The sequence below is a fragment of the Capricornis sumatraensis genome, chromosome 1 (assembly GCF_032405125.1).
Source record: "Capricornis sumatraensis isolate serow.1 chromosome 1, serow.2, whole genome shotgun sequence".
NCBI classification, from domain to species: Eukaryota; Metazoa; Chordata; class Mammalia; order Artiodactyla; family Bovidae; genus Capricornis; species Capricornis sumatraensis.
In genome coordinates, this window is record NC_091069.1 from 176,517,854 (window position 1) to 176,529,874 (window position 12,021).

The 12,021-nt window shown below is 36.8% G+C and overlaps 1 protein-coding gene across 2 annotated transcripts in view; it reads right to left on the minus strand.

The window, feature by feature from the left end:
* Positions 1-2,291: 2,291 nt before the first annotated feature.
* The window catches only part of LMLN (leishmanolysin like peptidase), a 48,192-nt gene continuing 38,462 nt past the window's right edge, over positions 2,292-12,021 (minus strand). For both annotated transcript variants that reach the window (XM_068981145.1, XM_068981136.1), the window contains 2 exons: positions 8,607-8,817; positions 2,292-2,392 (listed from right to left, as the gene is read on the minus strand). In XM_068981145.1, the coding sequence (XP_068837246.1) occupies positions 2,292-2,392; positions 8,607-8,817 (312 nt within the window). The remainder of the gene's footprint in view (positions 2,393-8,606; positions 8,818-12,021) is intronic.

Genomic DNA, 12,021 nt, shown 5'->3' on the forward strand with positions numbered 1-12,021 from the left:
TGTTTTTAGAATATTGTTTTAGAATTGTATCATCTACTAAGTGACTAAACTATGCCTCTTAAAATTTCTTATAGGTTCAGTGGCCTTCTAAATCTTCACTGAGTATACTATGCAGAATTACTGACAAGCAACCATTTTCAAAACTTGCTGAGGAGGAAGGAAGACACCAGCACAGTTAGTTACCCTCAAAAATTCAAGATTTCTTAACATTATACTTTATCAGGTTCTACATTTGTGCAGAGGAAACACTGGGCTACCAGATACCAAGCTTAACAAATATAGATAGAAAAAATGTCATCTATAATATCTTCAGAAATTCATTAGTGCAAATATAATTATATCAATAAAAAATAAAGCAAAAATATATTTCAAGTATAAAAAGCACCATGCTCAGAAACAATACTACCTAAATGGGATTACTGCACAACAGTCAAAATATAACTGAACCTATCACTGTGAGTCTCAAATATATTATTAATCTGTATTATTTTTGGTAAAATTCTTTATATAACTTTGCAATGATTCATAATCACATTAGGTATATATGCTTAGATTTATAACTTTCTTTAAAAATATACTCTATATTTTTCTGATTTGCATGATTTAAAGTATGCAAGACAAAGGCAGAAACACCATTATTATTAGCTTTCCTTCAGTTCAGGTTGGCTATGCTAGAGACTCCCAGCATTTCACAAAGACAAAAACCTCCAATTTAAAATTCTAGGCAGAAAAAAAAAAAAAAAAAAATTCTAGGCAGGTAAGTATTTTAAATGTACGCATTTAAAAAAAAAAGAGGTGACTTTCCGTTATGCTGGAGTTGCTGTTTGACTCTAGTGCCAAATAGTAGGTTGGAATTATTTCTTAGTAATTACGCTGTTTGTTCACTTAGCACAATTTCTTAAACTGAATGCTTGATAACTGTGTGCTGAATTAAAGGGCCAACCAATTAATGAATTAATGTTTGTTCAAGGGCTACGTTTGTAATGCCACAGGACTTCATAGCTTTAGAGCTAATGAAGTTTCTTTCTTTTTTTTTTTTTTCAAAAAACTGGACATCATTCATTATTAAAGAATTTCACATTGGGATTACTAAGTAGGGTTGGGCAGCTCTGGTATCACAGGAGAATTGCTTCTGGGAACCAGAATCAATATGTAACATAAAGAGTGTCAAATATAAGAGGTAAAGGACATTACAAAGGCAATCTTCTGATTTCTATGGACTAAGTCATACGCTTTGTGGTAAAGTGGACCCTACTGGATAGGCTCTACACCAAACCTACACTTTACTATTAGTAAGCAATTCAGACCATCTTGTTTTGACTTATATCTTTTTCTTCTTATACATAAAATAATTTTCAAATAGTAGAAATTCTTCTGTAACAGTTTCTATGCTGACCTAAAAATAACTGCATCCCTGTCTATACCAGAATTTCTTTTTATCTTCATTTGTCAAAAGGAAAGTTCTATTCTTGTTGGATAGCAGTTGTCATAACTATTATCTGAAAAACATACAATTAGGTTTTCTTCAATTTGCATGTCTTCAGTGATTCACAGGGCAGAATATTTTCTCCCTCTGCTTCCCAGTTTTTCAAGTCATTATTAAACTAATGGAGAATACAACTGGAAGCTACTCTCTGAAGATCAGTGAGTATGGATACAGCTAGAAGAGGGTTACCAACACATAGTGGTTCAGCAGGAAACTGCCACACAGCTGGTTTGAAAAAGGTTAAATCATAAGATTTAGCAAAACAAAAATTAAAAAAAAAAAAACTCATTAGAACAATGATTTAGGTATACGATGTACAGTCATTTAAAATAGGTATAGTAGTTGATGTAGAAATCATTATTTTCTGTAAGTCAAAGGACAATTTATACTTTTGAGGACAGGGTCCACAACTTATAATCTTGCAACGATTAGCGGTTCTTTAAATTATTGCAGCAGAGATGAACTTTCCCATTGTTTTAGGTTAATGGAAATGCTGAGGTATGTAATCACTGAAATCTTCACCTTTTATCCCACTTTCAAAGGAAAACTTCAAGAACGTTATGTATCCTGAAATTTAAAGAGACTTGGAAATCCTTCTCCTCCAAACTTTGAGGCTGCTGGGTTGCTGATGAGGAGTGACTGCTGTGAAGCTCTGCTTCAGGATCTGATTGTGGTCAACACTTCCAAGCCAAAGTCAGGAATGCCACTTCCACCATCCACACAGGCTGGCACTCACCCAGATTTTTGTGCTTTGTTCAGAGGAACATGACACAAAGGAATGTCTTTAGAATTCACTTTTCCATTCCTAATGCCATATGCACAGAAGAAATCCAGCCAGCAGAGGAAACAGATTGCCTAGCAGAAGCCAGAGGGTGACCACCAGGCTAGAGGAACGGGAACAGAGATCTAGGGTTGAAAACAAAAAATCGATTTTCCATAGACATTTTCGGAAAAAATTATTGACAAACAGTTTTTTGTCAATATTGACAAAATATTGACAAATGAGTAGAGTTAATTATTAAAAGGTGAAGAAGGACCACCTCTGAGAGCAGAATCAAGAGTGACTTCCTGAAATCGAGATATGCAATCTTTTATGTTTATAGAAAAAGAACAAAATATTTACACAGGAGAAAAGATATGCCTACCCTATCAAGGTTCAAAAACAGCATCCAAGAAACAACAAAGGTGTCTCAGGGTAGTGGTATCCTAGTAAAGCTAAAGATGCTACACAGGAACATAACCTAAATTCTTGGCTATTCCAACATGGGATGCAGGACTCTCCTCTTTTCTCCCTTGTCCCTTCTAAGTAGGGTGACCACAAAATTTGTCATTCCATATCAGGACATTTTGAAGTAAGTGTTGAAATAAATTTCTAGTCTCAAGATGGAAACTAAACTTAGATAACTCATCAAACTAAAACTTAGATAACTTTCATGTTTGTGTAAATGCTCCACTTGATCAGAACCACAGCATATCCAGTCAGCCAATCTCCAACCACCAAGTCAATTCTGGGTTCTATACTTGTTTCCTCGATCTTTCTAAACAAGGTCAGATACTAATGTCAGCCCATGAACCTAAGCTGAGTATTTCTTCCTTATTTCCTGCTTATAGACGTTTTCCTTTATTTTACAGTTCTCTGCATTCCTTAGAGACTACCTATGTGAAATAAAATTTGCTTTGATCAACTAAATTGTTCTCTTTGATTATTTTAATACAATCATAAATAATAATAATCATACCTGACCATCCCAGGTAAAACAGGACATATGTTTCCCAATCTCTAACTATCTACCCATCTATCCATATCACCCCAGGCTTAATTTGGAAACAGCAGAAGATTCTATAGGTCTTTGGTAGTAGGAGTATATTTTAATTTATGTAAGTTGTTCTAATAACTAAAACTATTTTTCCCTAACAATTCTCAGGATGGAGAACAATTTTTAGCAGTCAAGAGACCAGGCCAACCTGACTTTATTTTAGGATAAGTTGTCATCTCCACCATTTTGACCAATAAAGAACCAACCAAGCTAGTCCGACGTTATTAGAAAGAAAAAAAAGGACTAGTCATAGAATTAATAAAATGATAATGTTAAGGTACTACAGCTGTTTTTCTGAGAACTATACAGTGTGAAATAAGCATTTTAAAAAATTATTTCATTGTATATAATTCAGGTAAACCATGGGGAACTTATATTCTTTCCCAGTGGAACCAGCTGACAATTAGAAATCAGTCCTTCTCGAAGTGCGGCATTTGGATCAACAACATCAGTCTCACATGGGAACTTGTTAAAAATGCAAATTCTAAAAAAAAAATAAAAAAATAAAAACGCAAATTCTCAGATTCCAACCCAGATCTTCTGAATCAGAAGCTCAGGGGTAAGTCCTAGAAATCTGTGTTTTAACATGACTTTGATGCATGCTAAAGTTTGCATCTTATGCAAGTTTGAGCTTCTGACCTAGAGGGGCTGCTGCTGCTAAGTCGCTTCACTTGTGTCCGACTCTGTGCAACCCCATAGACGGCAGCCCACCAGGCTCCACCGTCCCTGGGATTCTCCAGGCAAGAACACTGGAGTGGGTTGCCATTTCCTTCTCCAATGCATGAAAGTGGAAAGTGAAAGTGAAGTTGTTCAGTCATGTCCGACTCTTCGCAACCCCATGGACTGCAGGCTACCAGGCTCCTCCATCCATGGGATTTTCCAGGCAAGAGCACTGGAGAGGGGTGCCATTGCCTTCTCTGCACTGTCCAATATGTCTGATAGCTATATGTGCTATTTAAATTTATTTTAAAATAACTTTTACTGTCCTTTTTTCCTTCTGCAATAAACACACTTTTGGGGGGGGGGCCCATGGACTATCATTTGCTGATTTTTTAATATATAATTATATTTATATATTGTGCTGAGTCTTGTTGCTGCATGAGCTTTTCTCTAGCTGCGGTGAGTAGGGGCTACTCTCTATTACAGTTGTGGTGCATGGGCTTCTCATTGCAGTGTGTTCTCTTGTTGTGAAGCACAGGCTCTAGGGTGCAGCCTCAGGAGTTGCGGGACACGGGCTTAGTTGCTCTGAGGCATGTGGGATCTTCCTGGACCTGTGTCCCCTGCACTTGCAGGCAGATTATTTACCAATGAGCCACTAGGGAAGCCGGCTAATTTTTTTTTTTAATTGGCATATAATTGCTTTACAACACTGTGTTAGTCTCAACAATGTCAATCAGCTATATGTATACATACATTCCCTCCCTCTCAAGCCTCCCTCCCCTCCCCATCCCACCCTTGTAGGTCATCCCTGAGCACCAAGCTGAGCTCCTTGTGCTACACAGCAGCTTCCAAGTAGTATATATGGAAGTATATCTGTTTTACACATGGTACGGTATACATGTCAATGCTGCTCTCTCAATTTGTCCTACTTCCCCTCCAGGTGCACAAGTCTATTCTCTACATCTGCATCTCTATTCCTGCTCTGCAAATAGGCATTTCTTTTTTAATGACATATTTTAGGTGAAATGCAATAAAAAGTAGCCTCTAAATACCAGCAAATATTCATTAGACTACACAATATACAATAAAGACAAAACTTTGAGCTACGGCTACACAGTCTATGAATGTGATTATTTTACCTCTTTAATGGCCAAATCAGTCAGATAAAGTCAGATTAGAAGGCACTTTGTCAAACCATGTCGAATGTAACAAGTTTGACTTTATTATTTTAAATCCTGCTGATTAAACAGCATTTTTATTTTAGTTTTTAAAATATTCAAATATTAGGGTGAAAAAAACAGTATAAGAAGACATATAATAAAAACTTGGTCTTACATCATATTCTTCCCATCAACCCCAACCTGGTTTTAATCTTTGATGGTTACTGCAGGATGGGATGGGGAGGGAGAAGGGAGGGGGGTTCAGGATGCAGAACACATGTATACCCATGGCTGATTCATGTCAATGTATGGCAAAAACCACTACAATATTGTAAAGTAATTAGCCTCCAATTAAATAAATAAGTTAATTTTTTTTAAGTGTAAGCTTAAACTACTATTTCCTAATTTAGATAAAACGCTCCTGCTATTCAAGATGATAATTTAACCTATATTATGTTTCACCTTCTTTTCTTCCCTCTCCTTACTTATTTACATAGTTTGTCTGAGGTCCTGTATAAGCAAACCTCTCATGTTCCATATACTTTGTACATTATTACTTGGCTTTATGTTAAGATGGAAATATTAGCACCCTTATGCTTTTTTATTCATTTTCTAGCTTCCATGAGATGGACCTACTCGTTTTCATTTCCAAAGCATGTGTATATTTACGTGTATGTGTTTATTTAAAATTTTTACCATGCCTATGCTTCTCTTGATCAAATTTTTAGAATTTTTACTGTATTACTGGTGCTTTAAAAAACTGGATTTTGGATTTGTTGATCATCTCATTATGTCTGTTGGTTTTCACAGCATTCTTCACTTTGATGGTAGCAATTAGGATTTTTTTTTTTTTTTGTCTTCTATCTACTATAAAACCTCTCCTTCCTTCCTGATCAACTGTCTTTCTTTGGTTGGCTTACACAGGTGTTTCTCATTCTGCTAGTGACTTAAAAAAATTTTTTTAAACTAATTTTTATTGGAGTATAGTTGCTTTACAATAATGTGTCACTTTCCACTGTACAGCAAAGTGAATCAGTTAGATGTGTATATACACATAGCCATCAGCTATATGACCTATCTAAATTAACCAAAATAAAAATATTTAGTTCCTCAGTCACACTAGCCACATTTCACATGTTTGTAACAGTCACATGTGACTAATGACTGTTGTATGGGGGCAGTACAGATTATAGAACAACTCCATCACCCCAGAAAGATGTACTGGATTAATTCTGGCCTAAAGCATTAGATATGAGTGGTCTTAGATGGAATAAGGAATAGACCCTGGAGTTTCTAATAACACAGACATATCCTTTTATTCCTCATTCTCAATTTGATCCAAAGGAAATAGGAAGAGAAATGAACTAGCTATTGTTTATCTGCTGTTGGTACTAAAATTTAACAAGCTAAAACATTAAAACCATTAAAACATTAATGGTGGCTCTGGAACATTTGTCATTCCTTCAAAAAGACTGCACTTTCTGTGATAGTACTCTTTATAAAGGAAAGATACAAAGAGGGTGTTTCAAAATGAATGAGATGATCTGATCTGGGTTTTGATCTACACCTTATTAGTCGTAACACTGAATGTATCACTTAATCTCTTAAGTGTTTCTCACATGTAAAATGATAATTCCTACCTCATTAGGTTTTGTGATCATTAAATACATGGATATAGACATAGAGCACTCAGCAAAGCGTCCAGCATTTAATAAATGGAAACAAAACAACCTCTACAATCTGAAGAGACCAGGAAGAATTTAGAACTAAATTGAGGTTTGACAGAAAACAACAAATTTTGTAAAGCAATTATCCTTCAATTAAAAAATAAACTAAAAAAAAGAATTTATAACTAAATCTTTCATATTCACTAATGGAAACTACACCTAAAAGGCATCTATTCTTATAATATTTTATACATTTTTCAAAATTGTGGTAGCGATTTAGAGGTAACAATCCTTTTTTGAGCATGCTTCCTTATAGAACTGGTTAACGGGAAGAAATCACAACATAGTACCATAGAAAATACAACATAGCACCATAAGTACAACTAGAGTCCTAGAGAACCATGAAATCGAGGGGTGGTCTTGAGCACCCCAACACAATATTCATATCCCCAAATTCACTCTCTACTTGTAGCCCATGTCTTGATAAAGCTCTCAGAATGTGGGAAAGAAAAAAAATTAAATTTTAGAGATAAAGAAACTCTGAGCTGTAAAGTGAATGTAGCCCTCTGTTTAAAACCAAACTACAAAACAAACAAAGGACTATATAATTCCATTTAAAAAATACCTCCAGCTGAGAAAATGAAACATGGCCTATTTCAAAATGTCAAACTGTCATCAGTTCAGTTCAGTCGCTCAGTCGTGTTTGACTCTTTGCGACCCCATGAACTGCAGCACACCAGGTCTCCCTGATCACCAACTCCCGGAATCCACCCATACCCATGTCCATCGAGTTGATGATACCATCCAACCATCTCATCCAACCATCTCATCCTCTGTCGTCACCTTCTCCTCCTGTCCTCAATCTTTCCCAGCATCAGGGTCTTTTCCAATGAGTCAGCTCTTTGCACGAGGTGGCCAAAGTATTGGAGTTTCAGCCTCAACGTCAGTCCTTCCAATGAACACCCAGGACTGATCTCCTTTAGGATGGACTGGTTGGATTTCCTTGCAGACCAAGGGACTCTCAAGAGTCTTCCCTAACACCACAGTCATAAAATTTCATAAATCATTTAATAAAATATCACAGACCATAGGTCAAAGCTTTCATTGAGAGTTCATAAATTCTGCTTTTATAACCCTTAGAAACGGGTCATCAGCCTCAGTTTGCACATCTTCATTAATAGGGAAGGCACTCTTCTCAAGACAGTCCCTTCTATTCCTCTCCTGGTTCTAAACGATTTTACTGAATCTTTTCCCTACAACTTCATTTTATTGGTCTCAACTCTACTCTCTGGAGTCTCACAGAATGAGTAAAATATCCTTCAGTGAAAACCACTGTCTTTGCCAGCCTGTCTTTTTATCTCACTGTGTATATCTGCATCTCCTTGCACCTATCTCTTCTTTGTGGACATGTCAATCCCATCTTAGAACATATTCCAGTGTCTTTCCCATTCTTTCATCTCACCTAGTTATAATACAACTAAAATATATTTAACTGCTTTTTTGTATTCAATGAACAGGATTTTACTCTTAATTTCAAAATGAATGGCTGAAACACTAACTTTTTATAACTGTCAGGGATTTTTTTGTGCCAGTCAGAGGTTCTCTGCATACAAAGTTTCCTCACTCTCGCTCTTACTGAAGTAAGGTGTCAAGTCTACCTACCTTCGATTTCTAACAATGAAGGGAAGGAGATCTTCCCATAAAACTGCAATTAGAAGAGAAGATGCACAACCTGTTTTAGAGCTTCCTTCCGGGGAATTTTCAACATCTTCCAAGAAAAGTCCCTCTCTTTAATCCAGCCACAGAGGCTACTTACCCAGGGGTAGTGCTCGAGTCAGGTTAACAGCTGGAGGATCTGTTTCTGGAGGACAGAGCTCACAGAAGTCCCAACATGATGGGCAGAGCAGGTTTCCATCGTGAATCCACCCATTCATCTGAATACTCACGGGGAGGACCTGCCCAGCCCGACTACACAAATATGAAGTATCCTGAACCCAAACCTTCAGACCTTCTGGAGAACAAGAAACCTTCAAAAGGTTGAAAAAAAAAAAATCAGATCAGCAAGATTCTAGTATATGAGCCTTCTTTAACTGTAGGAAAATGCAGTAGAATTTACTAAAAATGTTGGCTATAAAAGACAGTTTGGGATGTGGGCATATTTTAATTTCATATAAAGAGGGTTAAGTTATTCATGTTCTAAAAGGATTTCACTCTGTGGTAGCAGTTCTTCAACTTTGAGTCTAGTACCTTTTAAAAAATCTAATGAAAGCTATGGACACTTTTCCTAAAAAACACAGGTAACATACAGCTTTACATACAATGCAGATTCAGAGACCCTGGAAGCCAAGTCATCAATAATAACATTTCTGTAAATTCTAGTATCCTTCTATAATTCAGTTTAAATCTCTATCAAAGAGCCATGAATCATGTTACTCTTTCTATGAGTTACTAAATTTTGTAAATCAAATTTTTATTAGTTTTTATAATATATGCTCACTGTGAAAAAAAAGCATATAGTATAGAAATAACAGAGTAAAAGTTTGTTATTTTTGTCCCTACCCCAGATCCTCTGCTCAGAGAAGAAAATGGTCAGTTATTTAATACAACTGGTAACATCTTTAAAGGCAGGATTCATATCTCAAATACAAGGGGTAACTAATGCAATTAATTTTAAAAGGCAAACATATTAAAACTAACCTAAAAAAATTTTTAAACGACTATTTTCTTCAAAATTGTTTTCTAAAAAGACTTCATATTATGCTGCTGCTGCTGCTAAGTCACATCAGTCATATCCGACCCTGTGTGACCCCAGAGATGGCAGCCCCACCAGGCTCCCCTGGTTCCTGGGATTCTCTAGGCAAGAACACTGGAGTGGGTTGCCATTTCCTTCTCCAATGCATGAAAGTGAAAAGTGAAAGTAAAGTCACTTAGTAGTGTCCAATTCCCAGCGACACCATGGACTGCAGCCTACCAGGCTCCTCCGTCCATGGGATTTACCAGGCAAGAGTACTGGAGGGGGTTGCCACATTATGCTACTTCATCTTAAATATTTCTGAAATTTCTCTCCTGGAACTATCTTCAAAGCAAGTGCATATTCTGAATATGTTTGATGGTGGCAAATTTTTACTTTGTAAGTAGATATAACTTCTGGAAATATCCAAAACTTGCCCGGTCCAAGTCTGGTAAATTGGTAAACAGTTTACTAAACTATTGGTAAACAGTTAGTAAACAACTGAATAAACTGATCAAGACTAGGACAACATAGGTATGATGCAAAATACTGAAACTGACTTCTTACATGGCTATTAATCTATTTCTAAAAGAAATTTAAAAAAGAGCTTCAAAAGTATATTTCAGTGATGGAGTCATTTTAAAATAACTCATCAATTAAATTTAAATATAATATTCATTTGGAAATTTAAGTTATAATAAGCTATCAAGAAAATAAACAATAAAGTGTAAACTCATTCTAAGTCTGTCATTCAATGACCGACGCCTAGAAAGCATCACCATAGCTACAATGCAATGTAACCATTCTTTTAAGTGAGAATTGACTAGGCATTAAGCTTGGTGCTGAAAAGGATACTGTAGAAGGCCATGACACAGTGCCTGATCTCAAGCAGCTTTAACTGAGGAAAGAAGGGTAGGATATAAAAATTTCCCCCCAAAATTAACAGTGTCAGACTCTTATTATTAAGAATCAATAAACAATATAAAAAAAAGAACAACAAAGATTGTAAAATTTCACAGAAGAAAGAGTATTTATATTCTAAAGATGTGCATGGGGTTTGGCTCACAGTGAGGGAGAGATGCTGTGACCTGGTTGGCTGTGTCAGAGTTCAAGTGGGTGAGGAGGGTGACCGACTGCCAGTGGAAGAAGATGGCAAGAACGTGGACAGATCAAATAACAAGCATATGAAGGACTATGAGAAACCAGATTCCTCACTGTTGGAAAGAAGAGTCACAAATATGAGAAGGGAGAAACGAAAATGATTATTTGGTGTTAAACTGGAATCAAAAATACGGGTGCAAACTCATGGTTACATACACACATATACAGATGGTGACTGCAGGCATGAAATTAAAAGACGTTTACTCGTTGGAAGGAAAGTTATGACCAACCTAGACAGGATATTGAAAAGCAGAGACATTACTTTGCCAACAAAGGTCCATCTAGTCAAGGCTATGGCTTTTCCAGTGGTCATGTATGGATGTGAGAGTTGGACTGTGAAGAAAGCTGAGTGCCGAAGAATTGATGCTTTTGAACTGTGGTGTTGGAGAAGACTCTTGAGAGTCCCTTGGACTGCAAGGAGATCCAACCAGTCCATTCTAATGGAGATCAGCCCTGGGTGTTCTTTGGAAGGAATGAAGCTAAAGCTGAAACTCCAGTACTTTGGCCACTTCATGCGAAGAGCTGACTCATTGGAAGAGACTCTGATGCTGAGAGGGATTGGGGCCAGGAGGAAAAGGGGACAACAGAGGATGAGATGGCTGGATGGCATCACTGACTCGATGGATGTGAGTCTGAGTGAACTCCGGGAGTCGGTGATGGACAGGGAGGCCTGGTGTGCTGCAATTCATGGGGTCACAAAGAGTCAGACACGACTGAGTGATTGAACTGAACTGAAAATTACATATACACATATATTTCCTAGCTCTGTTCACCAAGAAGGCCTGAGGAGCAGCTATATCCCAATAGCAAATAACAATACAGCTACCACCCAGACTTTAGTTTCTAACTACCTCCTACTAAAACAAATGAGAGCTCCTTGGAGAAATGACTGATTCCAGAGCTGGGGCAAAGAAAGTGAAGATGAACCTAAAATATCTTATGCTAGAAAGCAAGGAAATATTTAAAAATGATAGGACAAGCCAAAAGGACACAGGAACCAATCCAAAGGGCTTCATTTGGCTAAATCTGGGGTAACCTGAATATCCAAACAATGATACTAATGGTAAAAGCTATTGAATAAAATGCAATCCATGAGTCAATACAGACTTAAATATATAAATTAATAAAATGAAAGTATAAGAAGTATGTTACTGATATAGTACTTTTCCCCCAACCCAAATGTTTATTAATTAAAAAGGGAATTAACTAAAAGAGAAAAACGGTTAGCTTGATAGTGGAGATGGCTGGTAGATAGATACCAGCAAGTTAGCATGACCAGCAGAGACAAATCAAGAGTGCACCATCAAGCCATCACTTCTGTGATATCACTGCTCAAAAC